This window comes from Camelus dromedarius, chromosome 24 (genome assembly GCF_036321535.1).
Source record: "Camelus dromedarius isolate mCamDro1 chromosome 24, mCamDro1.pat, whole genome shotgun sequence".
Classification (NCBI taxonomy): Eukaryota; Metazoa; Chordata; class Mammalia; order Artiodactyla; family Camelidae; genus Camelus; species Camelus dromedarius.
In genome coordinates, this window is record NC_087459.1 from 7,240,185 (window position 1) to 7,263,989 (window position 23,805).

A 23,805-nucleotide genomic window follows, 5' to 3' on the forward strand; every position below is an offset into this window, starting at 1 on the left:
CACCAACAGCTGATGCTGAGATCCCTTCCCTGGTCTTGAAGGGATCCCCAGCCCAACAGAGAGACACAGCCCTCCCCTCAGGATACGGTAGGGTGGGAGAACATGTAACAAAAACCCATTGTAAATGGAAACAGGGCAGTACCCAGCTGCTGCCCAGGAAGACCTTCCTAGAGAGCTGCTTACAGGTGGCCCGGGCAGAGCATGCTGGCGGGGGCCGCTGTGGGACACATGAGGCCAGTATCAAGGCCCAAGTACATCTCTTCTGTATGGGGACCTTCCACCCCCCCAGCCCCAAAGTGTCCTGGCCCTGGGCTCTACTTATGTTGCTAGAGCTGTGGCTTGACCATTCAAAGTCTTGGCCAGTTCTTGACTGAAGAGCACAGAGCAAGGCTCTGCCCCTCCCCTGGAAGAAGACTGCTGGCAGGTGGCTGCACAGGCGGGCCCCTGCCCGTGGTTCCTCCAGTGTCCCATGGGCACTTAGCAGGCCTTCCTCTCAGGCCTGCTCCAGCCTGTCCACTCTAAAGGAATGTGTCCCAGTGCCTGTCACTCCATCTGTGGGTGGTTCAGGACCAGAAGATGGAGCCTAAAGAAGGTAGCTCACCCATGGATCATTATGTAAAACTAGCCAGACCACAGGTGTGTCACACCAGGGAGGGTCCCTCATCCCACAGAATCTCCACTCCTTAAGGGCATCTGGGTGTCTTATTCACTGCTGTGTCCCAAAGCCATGGCAAGCGTGGGCACCAGTGAGACCTACCCAGGGACGCTTGACCTAATACCTCCCATCCCACCCCAGAGGACTCTTTCTGCCCTCCCCGACCCCTCCAGGTGGGCTCTTTCCTCTCCCCCCTGGGCTGCTATCCCTTGAAATCCCGTATCTTTTGCTTTAGAGTTAAACTGTCCATCTGTGTTCCTCAGAACATCTGAGGTGATTACAGGTTGACACCACAGATGGTGCTCTGGTCCCCTGCCTCCCCTGCATGTAGAACCTGTTCCAGCTCCCTCCTGGGACAGACTTGAAGACTCCCCCTGAGGCCCTTTTCTGGGGACCGGGGTTTCTCTCCATAACAGGCCTTGGCCCCTTATTGGGGAGGGCTGGTATGCTCCTGCTCTCTCCCCACCCCCATGTATGGACTGGCTCCACAAAACTGTGCAGTGAGTGGGCAGGAACCTTGGCTATCAGGCCACGAGGCTCAACTTCAGCTGTTCAGGGAGGTTATAGGGCCGTGGACACCAGTCCTGACACAATCACCCCAGGCAGTGCACAGGGAAAGAGGCTGGGAAGGAGAGGGAACCGTGGTCACTGAGCCCACACTAGCAGCTGGCTCTTGAGTCCATCTTCTCGTGATCCCGCAGCCACACTCGGTCAGAGGCTGTTCATTGTCACTTCCATGCAGGTGAGGAAGTTGGGGGTGGGCTGAGTCCCCGCAGGCACTATCTTGGCTGTGGCTGAAGTCCAACCCTCTGCAGTTGGCTTCTGGGTGACTTGGCTGCCACACCAGGAGAGTAGGACGGAGGTGTTCCAGGAGCAGTGAGTGCTGTCCCTGTAGGTGCTGCTGAGCAAAAATCGCCCAACCTCCGCTTTATAAAACTATACTCCATCTGGAGGTAGAGCTGGACCACAACCCACTTTCCTGAAGTCTGTCTTAGCCAAGGGGCCTCGCTTTCTTGTCTCCAGCAAGGCCTGTGCCTTCTCAGGCTCCCCACCCGCCCCTGAAAGCCAAGATCCTTGGAGATCCGACCTTAGCATCCCCACTCCCCCATGCAGCCTCTCCCTGTCTCTGTGCTTCAGTTAGTTGCACTCGGTAAACCGCTGACACCAAAGCCCTTTCCTGCAGGTCCCGCAGCCTCCATGACATCAAGGCGACGGAGGGCAGGATCCCCCCAGCCCCAGTTCCGTGGCTGCTGGGTGTGAGTGACCTCCCGGGGAGTGACCGCACCTGAGGAAGTTCTTTGCGAATGGGGTGGGGCGGGGGGCGGCGAGAGCGCGAGTTCTGCTCAGAGGCCCCGCGCACAACACAGGATTCCTTCCCGCCAGGCACTGAGCTGCGCGCTGTGCCTCCCTCGGTCCTCCCAGTGGCCGGGATACTAGTTTCCCTGCTGGCCGAGGAGAAACCGGTTCAAACAAGCGGCGTGCCCAAGTCACACCGAGTGGCGCGGCCGTGCTCAGCCCAGGTCGGTCCCAGCGAAACTGGGGCTCTTGACCATGACCTGAGGGGAGCCAGGGAGACAGACATGTCCAGAGGGGTCCCAGAAGAAAGCTAATGGGTCCGGTGGCCCCGCGGACCACAGGGATCCCGTTGGGGTTGGCTGCCGCAACCCCGGCTTCGCCGTACGGCAGCCGGAAGCGCCGCGACTCGGGTCCCGCCCCTTCCTCCCGCGCCGGGCATTCTAGGAGCTGTAGTCTGGGTCCCGTCCTCGGCGCCTGCCCCTCGCCCCACGACCTGCAGCGCCTCCTGGGACCCAGGGCTCAGCCACCTACTTGAGCGCCCGCGGTTCGGTAGGCCCGGGAAGTCGGCGGGCCCCTGGAGAGCCTCCAATACTGGCCACCGCCCCGAACTCCGCCTCCCGGCCTGCCTCACGCACCGCGCCGGGCCCCGCCTCCCGGCCTGCCTGGCGCGCCGCGCCGCCCTGTGGGAGCCGTAGTCCTAGCGCGCGATTCACAGCGCCGCGTGCGCCCCGGGCGCGCCGTAGCCGCGGGGCCCCAGCCGGGCGCTACGCTACGGAAGCGGCGCAGGGCGCGGCGCGGGCTGGGCCCGGTCGTGGTGCTTGCCGGCTCTGCCACTCAGTGCGGGAGGCCATCGGGGCAGCGCGCCGGCGGCACAGGGGCCGTCCTGCCCTTCGAGAACAAGTTGTGGGCCGGCCGGCGCAGACGAGCGGGCCCGTGCCGCGGGGACTGAGGAGGCGCCGCGGGGTTGTGGAGGTGAGTCCCGCCGACCGGGCCGGACCGGGGCCAGGGGCGCGGCCTGGACCCCTTCCTAGCCGGGCCGGCCGAGCGGCGCCTGCTGGGCATTGGCCAGTCCTGCCGGGCTGGGGGCGCTGCTGGAGAGGGGAGCCAGCGTGACCTGGGGCGCCGGGCAGCGGGAGACCAGCCCAGGGTGCTGCGGACACGGGAGGCGGCCTCAGCCCCTCCTGCCCTTGAGTGTCCTTATCTCTGGGCAGTGTCCTGGCTCTGGAAGCATTAGGGGATGTGTCCGGGGGTCCCGTGGAGTGGGGAGCGCAAGCGCGCCCTGGGTGCCCACTGGCCACCATACTTCCTCCTCCCGGTTCCTCTCTTGCTGTTGCTGTGGAGAAGTTACCCAAGGTGGCCCAAAGAATGTTTGCCAGGCTACCGGCCGACGGGACTGTTTTACTGCCTAAGGAGGGGCCCTTCCGGTCCTGACTAGTGCACCCTTGTTGTATGGTCAAGTGGCCCTGACTGGACTGGCTCCGGGAGGAGAGGAGGGCCATAACCCACAAGAATTTGTGACCGGACCATGGGCAACAGGACCCCAGTGAGACCAGGCCCGAGAGTTTGGGGTCTTGCAGCTTGGTGCTGTGTTATGCTGTCGGGGAACTGGGGCTCAGGTAGGTGCTGAGTAGGTCCACACTCTTACTGGGAGCCCCTCCTTTAGGAATCCCTGAGCTCTTCCCTCTGCCCAGGTCTGGGGAGCTCTGTAAGCCACTGTCAGGAAGATGCCCGTGATCACCCTCCTACCCCCAGAGGCTAGGCTGGGGTAATTCCATCCTTCTACTTCTAAGTGACTTTCTCAAGTGTGGAGAGAGAGAGAGATTGTGTTTCCCTGGCCAAAGTCGCAGAAAGAAGGCCCCAGGCAGACAGGGGAGCCTGGGAGGCACTGCTCTGTGGCCTGGCTGGTGGAAGTGGGTCTTGTGAGAAGCCAGCTCAGCCTAGCCTTGGTTTTGGGCTCCTCTTACTTCGTCTCAGGTCGTTCTGCTCCCAAGAGTAGCACCCATCTTCCCTTCTGCATCTGAAACTCTCTCAAGCTGCTTTTCCTGTCAGGCTGATGACCTCGTGACCTACTGAGAGCCAGGCTTAAGCCGTCCTGGGCCCAAGGCTCAGTGACTGCATGGCTTTAAAAAGGGACTTTCAGTCTGAGATACACTGTCTCTGCTTTGACACCCCAGACTTCGGGCTCCAAGAACAGGAAGTGGATGGGCACTCTAATCCTGTATCCATGAGGGTTGCTCTGAGCTCCTCTGCCCTTCGTGATAGGGTGCCTTTGCTGAAGCTCCTTGCTCTCAGGGCTCGTGTCTCGCGGGTCAGGAGACAAGGCTGAGGGGCAGCCGTTGCTGGTGGGGGAGGGGCAGACAGACTGCACATTCAGCTCTGATCTTCCAGGATTGCCTTTCAACTTCCTTGTTCCACCACCTACTGTTTGTCTTTTATGCACAGAGTAGGGAAGGATTCTGCTGCCCTAAAAATCCTTGGAAACCACAGATGTCTTTGTGGGCCCTAGCTGGTCAGAGGGCTCTGATCAGCTGGTTCTTTACCCTGCTCTTCTGCCTGGACTGCCTCTGGCACCTCCCACCCCATAATTATGGCACCCCATTATTCGGCTTCCAGCACCTGTGGGAACATCCCAAAGCAGGAACATGGTTGTGTTTCTCGCCTACTCCCTTCTGCCAAGGTCTCAGGCGTGTCCAGCACTGCCCCATCCACACCGAGGGGGTGGTCCAAGAGCGTCCTTAGTCATCTACTTACAGGCAGGCAGCTCTGGTGACCCAGCTCTGAACTTGGAGGGGAGCTCCCAGGGTGGCCTGGAACGGCACCCACAGGGTCTTTGGGATGAGGGGCTCGCCTGCCTCTGCCTTCTTTGAATGAGTAGTAGGGAGGCTGTGAGTGGAGTTTGGGCTTGGAGACCTGCCTAGCCACACCCTGTCACTCTGGCAGTGGCCCAGGGTGGGGTCTGAGCAGAGGCTCACAGAAGCTGTTGGTGCTGCCAGGAAAGTGCAGGGAGCTGCAGGCTGGAGGAGGACACCTTGGGGCCTCCTGGTGCCTGTGGGATGTGCTGTCCTTCCGGCAGGACCTGTCCAGGGTACCCAGTGTGGATTCATACAAGACCAAGTGGAACACATGGCTTCACTCTCTGCCCTAGCAGCTCTGTCTCCCTTGGACAGCTGCTCCACACCCTGTTCCCTGAGGTCAAGGACTGCACCGTTCCCCTCCATATCCCCTGTGGCCGGGCTAGGGGACGTGCCTGGATGGTGCTGCAGGATATCAGGAGGAAAACAGGTCGATAGCTGCTGTTGGGAAGAGTCACAGCGTCTGGGTCCCAGGGAAGGCAACCACATAGGTTCTGCTCCTCTGGGTGGTCACAGCCCACACATAGAGTAGAGGAATTCCTCTACACCCGTCCACCTCCACATCAGTGCTTCTAGGATCTCCTGCCCCAGCCCCGGTGGAAGAGGAAGGGCAGCGTGTTTGGAGCCCCTGCTGCTCCTGAAGAGGTGGCTTCAGAGGCTCCCCTACTCGACATCTGCCTCCCTTTGGGGTGAGCTGGAGGCTGAGTGCCCTCATGTCCCTGTGCAGCAGCTGTGCCACTAGCGAGGCCCGAGGTCACCAGGCTGACCAGGCCAGGGTTGCTCCTGCCACCACTTGGCAAACAGAAATGTGGATGTGCCAGAGAGCAAGAGTGCTCGTCTGGTGCCTCTCTTTTCCTGTTAAAAATAGTATTAAAAATAGTATTCGTCACTAGACAATATTGAACTCATGAACTAGAAACTGGTGGCGTCCCTGACAGTTTCCTTTTTCACAATGCATGAGTGAGGTGGGTTGGGCTTCAAAGATACCAGAGGATACACAGTGACCTCCTTCGCCTTCCGGGAGGTAGCCAAGGGCCCCTGTGTGCTCATGCTCTGGCCTCCCTGCTGGTGAGCTGCCCCTCCCCTGTGGGTTTGATTTTGAGGGACCCGTCTCCGCTCCTCCACCCCAGCCAGAAAGCAGGGGCCTCGGGAGCAGAGTAAATCCCGCCGGACACTTGCCAGTCGTTTACGTCACCAGCGTCAGTGGCTCTGAGCATGCAGGGCACCCTGACCCTTCAGGGCTGACAGACACACACAAGTCCAGAAACGCCAGGCAGAGCATCTGCCTTGGAGCACACGCGGGCAGGGGTTTGGGGCCCACACATTCCTCCCAGGAAGTTGGATACTAGGAAGTGCTGGTTATGATTTTGTTCCTGGACCTGGTTCTTAGAGGGATGTTTATAATAATTTTCAGCAGAACCTCTACAGTCCACTCTCAGAGATTGATAGTGCTGTTGCAGGGTGCTGGCCCAGCAGGTAGGGGAGGCATCAGGCCTCACACTGGTTTTGGGAAGGACAGGAAGGGGCACATGTACCCTGTGGGCCAGTGGAGTGGCCAGGTGGTACCGGGACCTAGGTCCAGGTGAATCTCCATGGCTACTGGCTGCTCACCCAGAGCCCTGCCCTACCTGGGCACCTGTCCCTGGTGGCCCTAGCCATGGGCAGAGGACTATCCCCTGTGCCCCTGACTGACTTAGAGGTGGTCATGGTCTTGGAGCAAGCAACAAGGAGTGGCTGGGTCACGACATGCCCCTGGGGCCTCCAGCCTACTCTGGGTGAGGGACATATGTGGCTTCTAAACAGACATGGTCCCTGACTTCCTCCCATAGGACTGTTCTTGGGGTGGGGACAGAGTCCTCTATTAGGAGTTCAGGTGGCTGCCAGGCCCAGACCACGTGACTGGTCGGTACCACTCTCCAGCGACTGTGGCTCCTGCTGATAAGCCTGGGGGTTGGGGCTGCTGCTCCAGGGCCAGAGTCCAGACCCTCCCAGGAGAGCGGGGCTTGCCCTCTGGATAGACGTGTTCTTGGCAAGTTTGCCATGGAGCCTTGCCTCCCAAGACAAAGATCCAGGCATGAGCTCTGTGGGTTTGTCCTGCTGCAGTGGAGCCGTGTGGGCACCCCCCTGAGGTGGTGTGCAGGCCTGTCTCAAAACCCTTGATTCATAGAACCTTTCCAAGACCCACTTCCCTGACTCCTGCCCTGACCAAGCCTGGTCCTCACAGCCCTGTGTGCCGCCATGCATCTGAGGCCTGGGGCTGTGGTCCCATAGTTCCAAGTGCACTGCAAGGCAGACTTTTGGCTGGGCTGTGTCTGTAGTCCCTTTGGTGTTCCCTCCACATAGAATCCCCACATCCCTGATGGCCCCACCTCTGACATGAGCTGCTGATGCAGGCAGCTGACCACTTTGAGGGAGGGTGGCTGCCAGAGGATGCTGTCCCATCGATGCTGGGGGCAGAGAGGTCAAAGTCGAGGCCCTCCCAGGGTGGGATCCCAGCCTGGTTTCTGGAAGGGACTTAGGAGGGTTCACTCACTGTCCTGGCCTATGCCTCACTCAGGCAGAAGTTTCAGGTCCTCTGCATTTCTGCCCAGGGTTCAGGCTTCACCTCTAATGGGTGCAGCCTTGGTGGCCCAGGGAATGATGCCCCAGAAAAGCCTGGGGTCCCCTCAGCGAGCCTTTCTTCCTTTGCACCCCATCCCAGGCCTAGTTCATGCATCCTGTAAGGGTTGTTGCAGTTGGTGAGAACACCATTATTACGGGATGGAGAGATGGGTCTTGAGATTTAATGAGACTTGGGCCCTGGGCCCAAGGTGTTGTGCAGTTGGGACAGGCCTGCTCACCTGGAGAGAATCAGCCAGGCATCAGGTGCGTGGGTCCTGAACACAGACCTGGGCCAGGTGTATACACACATGTCTGTGTGGAGCCCCCGAGTTTGGGGGGATGAGGCATGAGGACCGTGCACCCTCCCTGACCAGTACCTGGGGCTCAACTTCTGCCAGGTCTCGGCTCCCCAATTCTCCCAGTCCTTGGCCAGGTAACTCGCTTGGTGGGAGCAACTCACCTGTCACCCGCGGGGAAGTGCCCTCGAGCCTGTGTCCTTGCCTCATGGCACCTGCCCCCTTCCTGCCTCAGGTGTCGGAAGGCACTGAACTGGATGAGGAAGTGGGGTGTCGCCCCCAGGGCCTGGCCTGCCACCACTGAGACAGATGTGCCCCACACAGGGTCCTGAGGAGAGGGTCGCCCTGATTGAGCCCTTCGTGCTCTCATCACTCTGGGGGAGAGTCCCCTGCTGTCTTCTCAGGCGCCTAACGGGGGTGCTGGTTAACCCTGGTCTTCAGTTGGGGCGGGGAGTGGCTGCAGCCCCACCTCCATGTTTTCTTGAGGCCAGATCTAGGCCGCCATCCCATTCAGATCTAGGACAGTGGTTCCAGAATGAGGACAAGGAGGAGCCAGCATGGTCTGTGGGTGGTGGGGCAGGCACCTCATCCCCTGCTACCCTGTCCTGGAGCGCCCGCCCCTCGTGCTGGCGGGAGGCTGGTGCTGCTGGCATGTATGCTCCAGCTTCTGCTGGGAGGCCTGCTTACATAGTGCTCTGGGTGCCGGCTTAGTAAGCGAGGACGCAGAAAGGAGGGGATGAAAGGACTTGGCTCTTGGGGCAGGAGCAGAGGTGACGAGGCTCTTGCCCGGGGCCTGGGTAGCTGTGTTTGTGAAAGCCACCTCCCTGGTGGGTTGTCCTGATATGGGTTTCCACGCATCACCCCAGGCAGGGGGACCCTTGAGCCAGGGCAAGCCAGGGCTCCTCACCACCCCCGCAGGCCAGAGCTAGAGTGTGAGGGTTTTGGGTTCTGGCATCCCGGGAGAGGCCCCTCCAGAGCTGGCTGCTTCCTAGGGGGCATCCATACTTTCTCTTGGAGCCCTCAATGAGGGTGGGCTACATGGTGGCCTGGCTGCCCCAGACCCTCTTATTTGCAGGGTCAATGTTTCCTGAAGGCAGGTCAGGAGGCCGGCACATGGGGTGTGGCTGCTGTTGAGACTTGGGTGCAGAGCTGGCCCTGCTCAGTACCGTGTGCTCTGCCCACATGCAGTGGGGTCACTGGCATGCACCCCAAATGTCTGTGCAGGCCTGAGCACCCACTACCCCAAAGTTTAAAGCATCGATGAAGAGTAGGCGGTCCTCGCAGGACTTTGGTGCCCTTTTCTCCAGGCAGAGCCAGGCCCTGTGGCCCGCAGATCCCCCATGGGCCCAGGGCTACACCTCACTTTTCACTGGGGCTGGTTTCCTCCCTGGCTGTACCTGCATCAGATGCACATGATGCCAGCTGACCAGGCCACGGGCACACTGTCTACTCTCACCCATGCTCTGCTCTCACAGTGGACACGGGTTGAGCTCTTACTCAGGGGCAGAGCAGCCCTGGATCGGGCTTGAGCAGTTCTGCTCCATGGGCAGCTTCGCTGAGCTCAGCTTCAGCTCAGGCCATCACCCACCCAGGATATGGCTGTGAAAGGGGAGTGTCAGGAACACCTCGGCTCTCTTCCCGTGAGGGCCTTCTGGATGCGGTGGGGTTCAGGAACCCGGGGGAGCTGTTCCAGTGGTTCTAGTATCCGACTCATAACCATGGGCAAAGCAGATGTCAAATGACCCTGCTCACCTCTGGCATGCGTGGCTGCTGCCCCCGGAATGTGGCCGGTCTCCTTGGAGAAGAGCATCAACCACCGTAGGGGAAGGACCTTGACTGAACACAGGTGGCGCGTGAGTTGCGTGGGGCTTCATCCTGATTTCCAGATGACACGGTGATGTTTTGGATATGTTGGGTTACCTAGGATAGGTTATCAAGACTCCTTTTACCTGTCTTATCTTTTTCACGTGGCTGTCGGAGGGTTAGAAATGACACGTGTGGCTCACACAATGTTCCTACTGGGCTGCACTCGTGTAGCCGGAGGCCCAGCCGTTCTTTCAGGGTCCAGGTGGGCACTGTCAGCTTGTAGGACACGGGGCCTCTGTACCACCACTTGGCTCTGGTCCTGCTGAGCAGAGGACACTTGAGTGGTAGGTAACTTTCAAGGTCGTCAAGCCTGTCAGGGCCTTTGCTGCTCTGTCCATGTCCCTCAGAAGAAAGGGTCCAGGCAAACGATATCACTGCAGGAGACTCAGCTGTTGTGACTGAAGCTCTAATGGGGCAGTGGGCCCAGACTTCTCCCACCCCTGTCCTGTGGCGGTTGGTGCCCCAGGTTCCAGAGCTGCGCATGCTGGTCACTCCAGGTGTAGGCAGACTTACTTGTATACCCTGGATGCAGCATGGACCAGTATTTCTAGGGGGCTTGGGCGCTCACTGGCTCACCTGTATGCAAGGACAGCTCCCCTCGGTTTTACCCCACCGCTGACCCCTGTGCCCAAGGGACTTACTAGGAAGCTGGGGGAGGGTGTCATTGGGTGATGCAGACCAGGTGGTGGGGGAAGAGCTGCTGGTCACCTGCTAGGCCAGAAAGCCAAGCAGACACCCACAGTGGGCCAAAGCCCAGCCCAGGTGTCTTTCCTGAACCTGACTGGGACTTGCCTCGTTTGAAATGGGATGCACCTGGTCTCTTGTTACAGGGCAGATGCTCTTGGACCCATCGGCCTTCCCGAGAGGGCAGGCAGTCACCCTACTGGAGGCCTTGCAGCCTCCCTGGTCCCTCTCGGGTCACCCATCTCTAGGTTGGGAAGGCTATCCCTCTAGAAAGGCCATGGTGGCCTCCCTGTGGCTGCGGGCAGCACCCAGTGCCCCTCTCGGAGGCCATCCTGCCAGGGCTCACCTGCCCCACTGGGCTCTCTTCCCTTACTTTCCTTTCCTCTAGTTAAATATCTCCTCCTTCCTTTCGTCTAAGGATAACACCCTCTTTAAAGACCAGTGGCTGTGGCACAACCGTCTCTCCTCCGTGGGTGGCTGATGGGTTGGTGTGGGTTTTCAGAAACAGAGAAGAGGGCGTCATTACGCACAGAGGCGTGCCGTGTGCCGGGGTGCAGCTCTGTCAATGCTGAGCCCGAGGCCCTGGTAGGACCCCTTGCTGTGGGGGCACTGGAGAACCTCCCAGGGCTTCTGGGGACTCCATGCCTGTAAATCACGCTATCTTTTCTCTTTCTCTTTATTCTGTGTTTATTTCTGTTGTTGTCGTGTGACTTGGACCAGCCCAGCTGCCCTGTCTCCGGTGTGGGTGCTCCATGCTCCACCTCGCCCGCCACCGCCGGCCACATGTGACCAGGCCCGGCTCTCAGCGTGGCCACTGTCGCGGAGGCCATGGGGAGCTCCGCCTCCTCGCTGGCCGCCGAGACCGAGTCGGACCACGGCTTCCCCGGGGGACCGTCCTACCCAGGGCCCCCGGCAGCAGCCGGCTGGTGTAGGAGTGGCCCCGGGGGGCCTGTCTGGGGCAGCACCCTGGTCACCCGGCAGCATCAGCCCCCACGCCCCCGGGCCCAAAGGTAAGAAGGTGGGGAGGGGTTGGCCCCAAAGGACCCAGAAGGGCGGGTGCTGCTTTGTCAGGGTGCCCCCTCCTTGACAGAAGGGCTTTCAGAGAAATGGGTCTCTGTTCCTTAGGGTCCCCTGGGGTTGCTCACCCAGCAGAGAAGGTCTGGGATGCCGGCCCCTCCCTTAGCATGGCAGTGGGTCTCAGCCTGGCTGGCTGGAGGTAGTTGGGACAGGCACACACTGCCTGCCTTTGGCCCGGGGCTTGCTTATCTAATGCTGAAGCTGGAGCTGCTGCTGGAGCTTCTTGCAGGGGAGGGGCGTGCACAGGGGATGCTGGCTTGCTTCTCATGGGACTTTGGGGCACTACCCTGGCCCCCTGCCTGTGTGGGGGCGCTCCTGCTCTGACATGGCTGCCTGCAGGGGTGCAGTGGGGACTATGGGGCCCTACTGGCAAACCTTCACCTGTCAGCTTCTTCCAGCTACAGCTGTGGCCGGACACAGCCCAGGTTTCTGCCCAGGCTGCCCCAGATAACCTGGAGGGCTTCCCTGCTAGGTGCTGGGGTGACAGAGTGGGGCAAGTTGGGCTCCAGCGTCCCAACCCACACTGACACCCCTGCCTTCACCACATCCTGTGGCCTCACTGGAGGGAAGGATGCCCAGGGCTCAGCAGACTTTTGGGTCCCCAGACCTTGGGCCAAAGACAGCCCTCACTCCTGGGCGCCCAGGCCTGGGTTCGTGGGTAGCAGACACCATCCTCTGTCTCTTGAAGGCACCTGCAGTGGCCCTTTTCTGTCACTTCCCTCAGACCCAGCCCACTTGTACAGAACATTCCCCAGGGTCTGTGGGCCCCATATGTGTCCCAGGCCTACCCACTAGGTGACTAGCAGGCAGGGCCCTGATAAATGTGCAGGAGCAGGACCAGCCTCCTGGGAAAGTCTTGTCGCAAAGTCTTGTCTGTGTTATCTTCAGTGGACAGTCATGGGAGCTTGAGGTCCTGAGGGATGTGCTGGGAAGCAGATGGTGGCAGGGACAAGCGAGTTAGCAAATCGCTTCAGTTCTCTTGTTACTGTATCGATGACACTTTTATTGAGGTGTAACTTACATACAGTCAAATTGACCACTCACAAGTGTTCAGCTCAGTGGTTTTAGTCCATTTGTGGGGTTGTGCAGTTGTTACCACAACCCAGCTTCACAGCATCTCGGTGACCCCAAAAGATCCTGCCTACTTGCAGTCACCCCCTCCCCTCCAGCCCCTGGAAACCACTCATCCATTTTTGGTGTTTGTGGATTGCTTGTTCTGGACGCTTGGTATCAGGGGAATCACGCAATGTGTGACCTGCTGTGTCTGCTTTTGTGACTGAGCCTCGTGTTCTCAGGGCTCATCCACGTTATAGCGAGTGTTGGTGCTTCTCTTCTTTACAGCCAAGCAACACTCCACGCATGGAGTTGGCCTGCTCATTAGCTGATGGACGTTTGAGTTTGGATTTTATGAATCTGCTGCTGTGAACGTTTCTGTGCGGGTTTTTGCGTGGACATGTTTTCACTTCTCTTGGGTAGACACCTCGAACGGAATTGCTGAGGTTTATTTAAGTTTATGATTAACTTTCTGAGAAACTGCCAGGCTGTTTTCTCTAGCGGCTGTGCTGTTTCGCGTCCCCAGCAGCCATGTGGGGAGGGCCCTGGTGTTTCCACACGCTCCGACGCTGTTACTGCCCGCAGTCCCAGCCTCCCGGTGGTTTGGTCTGCGTCTCCCTGGTGGCTGGTGCATCTCTTCACACCTCTCTCCAGTACACATGGCATTTTATTTCCACATATTTGTTTCCTCAGGATAAATTGCTAGGAGTAGAATTACTGGGTCTGAGGAGGGAGGCTGGGCCTGAAGCAAGCGGCAGTGAGGTGGAGACCCCGTGCCCCAGGCTGCTCGCGCCTGTTGGACCCTGGCTCACACTGTCCTGCGGGTGGCCTGGGTGACATTGCCCTTTCTTCTTCTCTCCCTCCTGCCAGGCCTCTCCCCAGGCAATGCAGGCAGGCAGCCCGACCTCCAGACACCACTGAGAGCGGATCAGGAGGAAGTGCTGTTAGTGACCTCGAGGAGTCCAGACACCCAGGCTAGCAGTGAGAAGGGACAGTGCAGGGAGCTGGACATGGCAGATGGTGGGAAGAGGGGCAGAAAGGCAGGCGGCCCAACAGAACCCCTCTTTGCACCTACACTTGGACACCTGGACACGCACATGTGCTGCTCTGGCACCTCAGGGGCAGCTGGGCACGTGCATGGGACACAGTCAGGCAGACCCTTCCCTTGCTCCAGTGGGCATGCGCACGGTGAAGAAACCAGCCCTAGGCTGCCCCACTCACTGAACAGCCTCCATGTCTGGGCGTGTCACCCATCCCCATTGATATGGGTGTCAACCACCTGCAAGCTCCAGGCCTTCCCTGGGGACACAGACAGAGGACAACCGAGGCAAGCTGAGCGTGACCTCAGAGGGAGGCGCCTAGGTGTTCCTCAGTACCAGCGAGGGTCAGGGGACAGGTAGCCACATCCTGCCCAGGAGCCTGGCCTCAGGTCTGGTGGCCTGACTGAGGTCCTTGAGTGCAGAGACCACTAACTGCTCTCAGCTTCCCTGGGAAGGAGGAGGCCATCTCCCAGGCCTGGGCTGCACCCAAGGTGGTGGTACGCCATCCCTGCCTGTCCCCAGTTGTCCCCGGAATGTCCTGGGCACCTCCGTCACCTCTCTCTTGAGTTGGGGCCAAGTGTTGCTGCTCCCAGATAACTGAGAGCAGAGCAGGCATTCGGTGTCAGGTTTTCCTGGACAGTCACCTCAGTTTCCCACTCAGCCTTTCTGTCGTGAGGAGTAACTTGAGTCGTTTCCTCTATGTCCTGGAGGTGGGCGTGCTGGCCTCTGCATGAGCATGGGAGGGGTTGGGTTGAGGGTTTGGTTTGACCCTGGGTTCTGGGTGCCTGTCTCTTACTTCCAGGCTTTGTCTGTGGTCTGCCCTCACCTTCACACATTGTAAGGATCCCAGGCCTGGGCCCCCAGTGAGGCAAGGTGGCCGTGAGAGTGACCCTGGGTTGTAGAGACTGGAGCTGGGGAGCTGAGTGGGACTCAGGCCCAGGATCCCCTCTGGCAAGCTCCCTGCTCAGGGCTCCTCAGGACACCCGATCACCAACCCCTGAGTCACCTTGTCTCAGCCCACCCGGTGATGTTGAGGTACGGACTGAGGTGTGGGCCACAGGGGTGAGAGAACGCAGCCCCCACTGCCTCTTTCCAGCCCTGGGCTTCCCTCTGCCTCCCTGGGGCTGTATTTGACTTCCAGGCACTGTTTTCAGGCAAACTTTCTGAACTCCACACACAATCTTCCTGATTCAGCGGGTCCACCAGAACTGCTGTGAAACCTGCCCTGTGTCACGCTGTCCTGGTCGTGACACCCCATCATGGGGTCGTGAGGGTGGGTGAGACTTGGGCTCCCTCTCTCCCCCAGGGTCTGCTCAGCGCATCTGGAACCATTGGGAGCCAAGGGCAGGTGTGTCCTAGGAGGGCCCCAGCCCACCTGTCCTGTGCTGGGGGCAGGGGCCTGAATCTTGTCTCTGGAGACCTCTCCCAGCAGCAGGTGGTCTACAAAAGGTCAGACCAGCTCTGCAGGCCCATGTGACCAGGCCAGGTGGGGCACACTGGGAGTGACCATCCTCTGAGCCTGGGGCCTGGGCGGAGGCTGCCCAGGACCCAGTGTGTGTGTGTCTGTCTGTGTGTCTGTCTGTCTGTCTGTGTGGGCACACATGTGCCCATGCCTTAAGCATGGACCCTTCTCTGAGCAGGGAGCCCTGGTTGTAGGGGAACCCCCGGTCGTCTCCAGGCAGATTTCTTTGGCTTTTCGTGGTACAAAGGCCAAGGCTAAAGCTGACCTAGCCAGCCCACCCTGCTGGTGCTGGATGCCCCCACCTACCCACCCTCACCAGGGCCCATCCGCGTGGGCGCCCTGGGCAAGGCTGTGGGCAGCTCTTAAGTCTCAGGCACACAGGGCGGCTTCACAGTTTGCTCTGGGCCGAGAAACAGTCGTGCTGCTCGGGGGAGGTTTTTGGTTTATTGTTTTTGAAGAGGCAAGTTTTCTTTCTTCCTGAAGGGTTTGGCACAAACGTAGCATGAGAAGCACAAGCGTCATGCCTTGTTGTGAAGAACAATTGATTTTTCTGCCAAGCAGAGCAACTCCAAACAGTGTGGGAGACTGTGTGTGATGAGGAGTGTGAACACCCGCTTGCACCTGGATTAGCCCTCGAAAGGCAGGTCAAAAGGCCGGCGCTGCCCACCCCCAGATGCTCCCATTCCCTTCCTCCCCTCTGGGAATTTCCAGCTCCTTTCTCCCGCTGAATTTGCCCGTCCTGAAGATTTCCTGCAGACAGAATCACACCGCACATGGCCTTTTGTGTCTCTCAAGGCTCACCTGTGTTGTAGTGTGTTGTGCTTCATCCTCCATGGTGGCTGAATAACATTCCACATTTTGTTTATCCATTTATTCATTGATGGATACTTGGGTGGTTTCCACCTTTTCGACTGTTGTGAGCAGATCTGCTGTGTGTGTTTGTGAAGTGCGCCAGTGTTCAGCTCTTCGAATGTGGACCCAGGGATGGAATTGCTGGGTCACATGGTGGTCCTCTTCAACTTTTGGGGTAACTGTCAAACTGTTTTCCAGTCCCACCAGCAATGTAGGAAAGATTCTGGTTTCTCCATGTTCTTGCCAACACTGTTTCAGTCTCCCTTTTGATTCTGGATCTCTTCGTGTCTTCAAGTCCTCTGCCCATTTTTAAAACAGGTTGTCTGTTGTGTAGTTTCAAGAACTATTTACATATTCTGGATACTAGAGCATTATCAGTTACATGATTTGCAGATACTTTCTATGCTGTGGGTTCTCTTCACTTTCTCAGTGGTGTCTTTTAAAGCATGAAAGCTGCTAATCTTGATAAAGTCCTCTTATTTTCCTTTATTTACCTGTGCTTTTGGTGTCATCACTGCCAAATCCAAGGTTGTGAAAGTTTACCTTTCTCTCTTCTTCTAAGAGTTTTCTAGTTTTCATTCCTACACTTAGGTCATTGATCTATCTTGAGTTAATTTTTGAATATGGGGTAAGGTAGGGGTCCAATCTCATTTTTCAGCATTTAGATCCAGTTTTCCCAGCACCATTTGTTGAAAAGACCATTCACTCTCCATCAAATGATCTTGACAGTCTTGTCAACACTCCCTGACTGCTGCCTTTCCTTGCAGCCACACGCACTCGCCTGGGCCCATGGCCGCAGTTGGGGAGTGGTCCTGTGCACGCTGCACCTTCCTGAACCCTGCCGGCCAGCGCCAGTGCTCCATCTGTGAGGCTCCCCGACACAAGCCTGACCTCGACCAGATCCTGCGGCTCAGCGTGGAGGAGCAGAAGTGGCCCTGTGCCCGCTGCACATTCCGTAACCTCCTGGGCAGGGAGGCCTGCGAGGTGTGTGGCTTTGCCCCGGAGCCCGTCCCTGGGGCCTCCCTGCTGCCTGTCATCAACGGGGTCCTGCCTAAGCCACCTACTGTCCTGCTGGAGCCCAAGGGCAGCTGCAAGGAGGAGGCGGGGCCAGTGCTGACAGCAGGGTCTGTGGAACCAGCTGGGGGGCAGCCTGAGGAAGAGCAGGAAGAGGAAGAAGGGGAAGGTGGGGAGGCGGCAGCAGAGCCTGGGAGCGGCTGGGCCTGCCAGCGCTGCACACTGCACAACACGCCCGTGGCCAGCTCCTGCTCTGCCTGCGGGGGCCCCCGGAAACTCTCACTGCCCAGGATCCCTCCTGAGGCCCTGGTGGTCCCCGAAGTCCTGGCTCCTGCTGGCTTCCATGTCACACCTGCCCCACCGCAGCCAGGGGAAGGCATCGAAGCTGACCCTCCCTCTGCTGTCGACCAGGAGCCCCCCCGGGGGCCACCCTTCAGTCCCTTCTTGCCCACCCTTCAGAACAACCCTGTGCCTCGCAGCCGCCGCGAGGTGCCCCCCCAGCCGCAGCCACTGGTGCCTGAGGCCACCCAGCCCTCCCCCTCTCCCAGCTCCAAGGGGCCCCCACAGGGCCTGGGACGGACCATGGCTGGGGCTTCCCGTCTAGCAGAGCTGCTCTCCGGCAAGCGGCTGAGCTTCCTGGAGGAGGAGGTGGCCGAGAGTGGCCCCACGTTGCGCCCACCTGGCCCTGCCAGCCCAGCCCACTGTGAGGCTGGCGGGGCCGTGCCAGGCAGCGACGTCATTGACCTGGCAGGTGATACTGTGCGCTACACACCTGCCAGCCCCTCCAGCCCCGACTTCACCACCTGGTCATGTGCCAAGTGCACGCTCAGGAACCCCACGGCGGCCCCACGGTGCACAGCATGTGGTTGCTCCAAGCTGCACGGCTTCCAGGAGCACAGTGAGCCCTCCGCCCGCTGCCCCAACTGCAGTGCGGACAAGTCCGGGCCCTGCTCAGCCCACAAGGCCAGCCGCCTCTTCCCCATAGCACCACCTGAGCGCCCAGGCCAGTGGGCCTGCCCTGCCTGCACTCTCCTCAACACATCCCGGGCCAAGCACTGTGCCGCCTGCCACACTCCCCAGCTTCTGGTGGCCCAGCGCCGGGGTGCAGCGGCCCTGAGGCGCAGGGAGAGCATGCATGTGGAGAAGCGGCGGCAGACAGACGAGGGCGAGGCCAAGGCCCTGTGGGAGAACATCGTGGCCTTCTGCCGGGAGGTGGGTCCCAGGACCTCCCCCTTGCACCTCCCTAGCCCCAAGTGAGGCCCCCTCTGCATTGCTTGTCCTTCCCTGCTGTCCCTTCTCCGTCTGGGGAGAGAGTAGGACCCTCCTGGCTCTGAGCTTGGGTGGGCCACCACAACACCCCTTGCCTGAGTGTGCTGGGCCCTTCTGCCTCTGTGCCCACAAGGGTCCATGACCCCTTGGCTAGGGCGAGATTTCTTACAGATGGTGCCGAGGGAGGTGGGGATGCAGGCAGTGGCTTCATACCAACAGGCAGGCCTGGTGCTTCCTGCAGCCATGGAGACCCTGCTGAAACTCCAGGTTGCGGCACCCCCTCATGCTCTTCTGACCTTGGAGCTGTAGTAGATGTGAGCCCAGGGCAACATCACCCCCAGGGTCAGCCGGAGTGGGTATCTGTCTCCCCTTGGGCTGCTGCCCTCCATCACTGCCAGCAGCCCACCCAGAAGCTTGTGTTCTGGCTGCTGTCCCCCACCTCTCTTCCTGGGGCCTTCAGTGCAGCAGATGGTGCAGGAAGGCAGCCCAGGTTCCCCGAACCCCATGCCCACCCCCTCCCCCTGCAGCCTCCATGCTGGGGGCTGCACCATCTCCCTGGGGTGCACACACCTACTGACCCATCACCAGCCTGCAGCAACGTCCTGATTGGCAGTGGTCCTCCATGCCTTGCATGGGGTGGTGTGGGCCCCACAAGCCACCCATAGGGATCAGCGGTCTGCACGCATGCCCACTTCTTCCTTCTGGGGCTCAGGCAGAATTTTCAGGGTGCTCCCCTGGGCAGGGGTCCAGCCCAGCCTGAGCATGTGGCCATGGTCTCTGCAGAACAGTGTGAACTTTGTGGACGACAGCTTCCCCCCTGGGCCCAAGTCTGTGGGCTTTCCTGCGGGCGACAGCGTCCAGCAGCGTGTGCGACAATGGCTGCGGCCCCACGAGATCAATTGCTCCGTGTTCAGGGACCATGGCACCTCGTGGTCTGTGTTCCACACTGTCCGGCCCTCGGACATCCTACAGGGCCTCCTGGGGAACTGCTGGTGAGTTTGGGGTGCCCAAGTAGGGTGGGCAGTGGGCGGGCCATGCTCACCATGACCCTGGCTGTGGCAGGTTCCTGAGTGCATTGGCGGTGCTGGCCGAGCGGCCTGACCTGGTCGAGCGGGTGATGGTCACACGCAGCCTGTGTGCAGAGGGCGCCTACCAGGTGCGGCTCTGCAAGGATGGCACATGGACGACGGTGCTGGTGGATGACATGCTGCCCTGTGATGAGGCCGGCTTCCTCCTCTTCTCACAGGTGGCGGTGGGCATGCGCGGGGTGGGCCTGGTGGGCGCAGGCCCAGAGACGGGCCTCATGACTCCAGCCCCTCCACATAGGCTCAGCGCAAGCAGCTGTGGGTGGCCCTCATCGAGAAGGCACTGGCCAAGCTGCACGGCTCCTACTTTGCCCTCCAGGCCGGGCGTGCCATCGAGGGCCTGGCCACGCTTACTGGTGCCCCCTGTGAGAGCCTGGCCTTGCAGGTCAGCTCTACCAACCCCCGCGAGGAGCCTGTGGACACTGACCTCATCTGGGCCAAAATGCTGAGTTCTAAGGAGGCTGGGTAAGAGGGATGGCTGCACTGGGGCCTGGAATGGTGGGAGAAGCAGAGCCAGCATCCTCTGACCTGCACTTAACGTTTCACAAGATGTTTCTGGCAAGGGCTGGCCACAAGCCTAGCTCTTCCTGCTGGGCCAGTCTTCCCACCTGCCCACGCTAGGTGGGAAGCAGGCGGGATGCTGCCCATTGGCCTGTACCTTGAAGGCCCCATCCTGACCTGGGCCTATGATGGCCATCCGCATCCAGTTGGAGTCGTGGAGAGTGAGCCCCATGGAGGCACCTGGCAGGAGCAATGGGGGAGGGGCATAGCATGAACTAGCCAGTGTCTATGGGGAGGGCCCAGGACTCCAGGCCTGAGGGAGACAGATCATTGGTACTGGGACCCTTACACTCAGCTGTACACGGCCCCACCCTCTCAGGGAGCTGTAGCCCTGAGCTGGCTGGCCCAGCCAGCCTCACAAGATCTCCAAGGGACCCAAGCCTGCCCGTCCTCCTGCCCAAGCTCTCTGAGCTCTTGGGCCAGCACTTCTCACATGGGTCCCCCACCCTGTGCTGTATCTCCCCGGGGGCAGTGCCAGGGCCAGAAGGGATCCCCCAAAGAGTGAGCCCACCCCCACACCCCCATAATTGAAGCCTCTGGTTACAAAGGGGCCCTGGTCAGCAGGGATGCTCTGCCCTCACAGGTTCCTCATGGGCGCCTCCTGTGGGGGGGGCAATATGAAGGTGGATGATGCTGTGTACGAGAGCCTAGGCCTGCGCCCCCGCCATGCCTATTCCATCCTGGATGTCCGGGATGTACAGGGCTCCAGGTGAGGACTGGGCTGGCCCCGGACAGCTAGGCATGTGGATGTGTGGTGGAGGCTGTGGGGGGTGTGGCTGTGGCCCTCAGCCCCATGGTCCACAGGCTCTTGCGCCTCCGGAACCCGTGGGGCCGCTTTTCCTGGAATGGCAGCTGGTCAGACGAATGGCCACACTGGCCGGGGCACCTGCGGAATGAGCTCATGCCGCACGGCAGCAGCGAGGGCGTTTTCTGGATGGAGTACAGTGACTTCATCAGGTACTGGATGCTGGGCAGCAAGTGTCTGATGTCAGCCCCAGATACTCACCCCAGCATGTGTGGTCCTTCCCTGGGAGCCTGGCCTGTGCCTTCTGCCATCCAAGGGCCTGAGCCATCTTGGAATCCAGGTCAGCAAAAGCGGGGGTGGGGGTGCTTCTGCCACCAGGGCTGTCTGTGGGCCATTTTTAGGGCCTGGTGCCCCCTGGTGGTGTCCGCATGCAACAGCCAGGACCAGAGCTTCCGGGAAACTGGTCCCAAGAGATGCTAATGGGCAGGGACGCCTGCCACCCAGCCCAGGGACGTGCTCTGTGTCTGGAGCTGGGGTGGGGGCTGTCCTCTTGCCATCCAGGTACTTCGACTCTGTGGACATCTGCAAGGTGCACTCAGACTGGCAGGAGGCACGGGTGCAAGGCTGCTTTCCCAGCTCAGCCAGCGGGCCTGTGGGCGTGACAGCCCTCACAGTGCTGGAACGGGCATCCCTGGAGTTTGCTCTTTTCCAAGAGGGCAGCAGGTGAGCGGAGTCAGGCCTGCGGGGGTCGGGCAGCAGGGGGGCCGGGCCTGGCTGCCCATGACCCCTTCCTATGGACACAGGCGCACGGACTCAGTGGACAGCCACCTCCTGGACCTTTGTGTACTGGTGTTCCGGGCATCCTTTGGCAGTGGTGGCCGCCTGAGCCTGGGCCGCCTGCTGGCCCACAGCAAACGGGCCGTCAAGAAGTTCGTCAACTGCGATGTGATGCTGGAGCCCGGCGAATATGCCGTGGTGTGCTGTGCCTTCAACCACTGGGGCCCCACGCCGGGTCCACCGGCTACGCAGGGTGAGGGCCCTTGGCACCCACCCAGCATGCACTACCACCCACGCCCCGTAGTGGAATCCCTGCCTCACCCAGACCCAGCAGTGTGACTCCGCCTACACCCATCGGCCACTGCACAGAATAACAATACCCTCCACACCCTGCATGGCCTCCCCATGCCGGCATGCCCCTGTCCCCACTTCTGGCCACCTGGTGGGAAGAGCTGCCTACTCCCCTCACCCAACATCTCCCACAGCCTCTAGCCCTTCAGTGGGGGTCCCGAGGAGCACCCCAGAGCCGCCTGGCCACGTACTGGCCATATACAGCTCCAGGCTTGTCATGGTGGAGCCTGTGGAGGCCCAGCCGACCACACTAGCTGACGCTATCATCCTGCTCACGGAGAGCAGGGGCGAGCGGCACGAGGTAGATGGGTGTGGGTCCGGGGGGTGGGGAGGCAGTCTGGTCTGCCCACCCACCCACACCTGCACTGCCTATGCCCAGGGACGCGAGGGCATGACCTGCTATTACCTGACGCATGGCTGGGCGGGGCTCATCGTGGTGGTTGAGAACCGGCACCCCAAGTCGTACCTGCACGTGCAGTGCGACTGCTCAGACAGCTTCAACGTGGTGTCCACACGCGGTAGCCTGCGCACCCAGGACAGCGTCCCGCCCCTGCACAGGTGGGCACCGCCCTCTCCCCGTGGCTCCCCAGCCTCCGCAGGCCCTCACTGCCCCCCTCCCCCAGGCAGGTCCTGGTGATCCTGTCCCAGCTGGAGGGCAATGCCGGCTTCTCCATCACCCACCGCCTGGCGCACCGCAAGGCAGCCCAGGCCTTCCTCAGCGACTGGACAGCTTCCAGGGGCAGCCACAGCCCCCCACTCACCCCCGAGGTTGCTGGCCTACATGGGCCCCGGCCGCTGTGACCGCCCCACGCCTACCTGCCTGCCCCCACACGCACTTTATGAGGGAGACCCCAACACAGGACGCTTGAACCAGAATCTCAGGACCCAACCTAGGGAGTGCCAGCCGCAGGGTGCAGCTTCCCCTGGGCCTTCCTCCCTGCCCCTTCCTCCTGTCCAGGGCCTCCCAGCCCAAGCAGAATACCTCGAACTGGCCTTTAGCTCAAAGGGGCTATGTGGCAGCCCCTCTGACCAGCCCACCTTGAGGTCGGGCTCAGACTGCTAGGGCCTCCTTCCTGGGTGAGGCAGCCAAGAGCTCCATTCAAAGAACCAAATCTGGGCGGTTCAAAGGCCAGGACCCCAGAGTGAGAGCAGAGACCAGCCCCTCTGTGGGATTCAGAGGCCAGGATGCTGGGGTGAGCAGGGACCAGAAGCCGGGACCCCAGGATGAGAACAGGGACCACCTCTTTGGGGGGTCACAGGCCAGAACCCCAGGGCGAGAGCAGGGACTACTCCCCTAGTGGGGCATGAGGTCAGGAGCTTTTTCTCCCCAGTTTGGCCCTGGTATCCGTCTCCCCCCTCAACCCCCATGAGGCACGTAGGAGTCCCTGGAGTCCAGCAGTGTGTCCCAGGAAGCAGGTGCCTGGTGACCATGGGCTCAAACAAGGGTGGGGAGGGACACTATGCAATTCCTGGAGCGCCAGCCAGGATCGAAGCCATGTCCCGGGCTGCGGTGGGGGCAGCAGGTCAGGTGGGCCTGGGCCCAGCTCTGCTGCTAGGTGAGGTGGGCACCACCTGATCTCTGCCGGGAGGAACACAGTCCAGCAGAAATCCTTGGCCAGCCCTATCCAGGCACACACAGGGTGCGGCCCCTCCCAGCCTCTCCCCACCTCAGAAGCCCAGCATCCTCCCCATGGCTGCTCTGCCCTGAGTTCTGTATCTGCCCAGGAACGTCTGAGGCCAGCTTCCCCGAGGCCCACCCGGCCCCCTGCCCTGCGCCCCCAGGTAGCAGGTGGCCCTGCCCACTGCCCCTCACTTCCCATGGGGCTTGCAGGGGGTGGGCTTACACCTGGAGAAGCAACCAGAAGCACTAGGCTACCCCTTGGGCCTCCTTTATACTTTCTCCTTTTACCTGAGCTGTGAGTATTTTTAACCCTGTACATACGGCAGCTCTTCTGACACAGAGACTATTTTATCAATTGTCAGTACCATCCCTATAGGATGACTCCATGGGTGTTCCCAGACTCAGGCTCCGAAGGACCAAATAAAAATGTTTTGTTTTGTAACGATTCCTCCTCATCTGTTCCCCTCTCCCCGAGGGGTTCCAGGCCCCTCCCCTCCAGGGGCAGAACTATGCTGGAGAGCACCCAGGCCCACCTGGCGACAGCTCCTGGGAGGTGGGGATTGCTCAGCCAGGGCCTGAGGTCAGCCCCACAGGGAGCCTTGAGGGACACCCTGCTCACTAGCTGCCTGTGCCCCAGGAAGGATGGAG

At 60.4% G+C, this 23,805-nt stretch overlaps 1 protein-coding gene across 5 annotated transcripts; it reads left to right on the forward strand.

The window, feature by feature from the left end:
* The first annotated feature begins 2,680 nt into the window (after positions 1 to 2,680).
* CAPN15 (calpain 15) lies at positions 2,681 to 23,599 on the forward strand. Of its 5 annotated transcripts, XM_064478265.1 has the most exons (14): positions 2,682 to 2,923; positions 3,410 to 3,567; positions 10,971 to 11,260; positions 16,502 to 17,960; positions 18,801 to 19,009; positions 19,080 to 19,263; positions 19,344 to 19,567; positions 20,247 to 20,372; positions 20,468 to 20,620; positions 20,970 to 21,131; positions 21,212 to 21,438; positions 21,671 to 21,837; positions 21,916 to 22,094; positions 22,160 to 23,599. In XM_064478265.1, the coding sequence occupies exons 3-14, from the start codon at positions 11,079 to 11,081 to the stop codon at positions 22,335 to 22,337; spliced, it is 3,450 nt and encodes a 1,149-aa protein (XP_064334335.1). In that variant the 5' UTR covers positions 2,682 to 2,923; positions 3,410 to 3,567; positions 10,971 to 11,078; the 3' UTR covers positions 22,338 to 23,599. The 5 variants fall into 5 exon arrangements, with proteins under 5 accessions (XP_031303305.1, XP_064334335.1, XP_031303303.1 ...); XM_031447445.2 differs by lacking the exon at positions 3,410 to 3,567 and having other exon boundaries at positions 2,681 to 2,923; positions 22,164 to 22,307; XM_031447443.2 differs by lacking the exon at positions 3,410 to 3,567.
* The last annotated feature ends 206 nt before the right edge of the window (positions 23,600 to 23,805 follow it).

What these genes read in the sequence shown, in the direction of transcription:
- CAPN15 (XM_064478265.1), top strand. Translation starts at nt 11,079, where the DNA reads ATGGGGAGCTCCGCCTCCTCGCTGGCCGCCGAGACCGAGTCGGACCAC. An exon ending in GCTTCCTCCTCTTCTCACAG is followed by an intron (nt 19,264 to 19,343) that starts GTGGCGGTGGGC and finishes CCCTCCACATAG; the next exon opens with GCTCAGCGCAAGCAGCTGTG. An exon ending in GAGTACAGTGACTTCATCAG is followed by an intron (nt 20,621 to 20,969) that starts GTACTGGATGCT and finishes CTTGCCATCCAG; the next exon opens with GTACTTCGACTCTGTGGACA.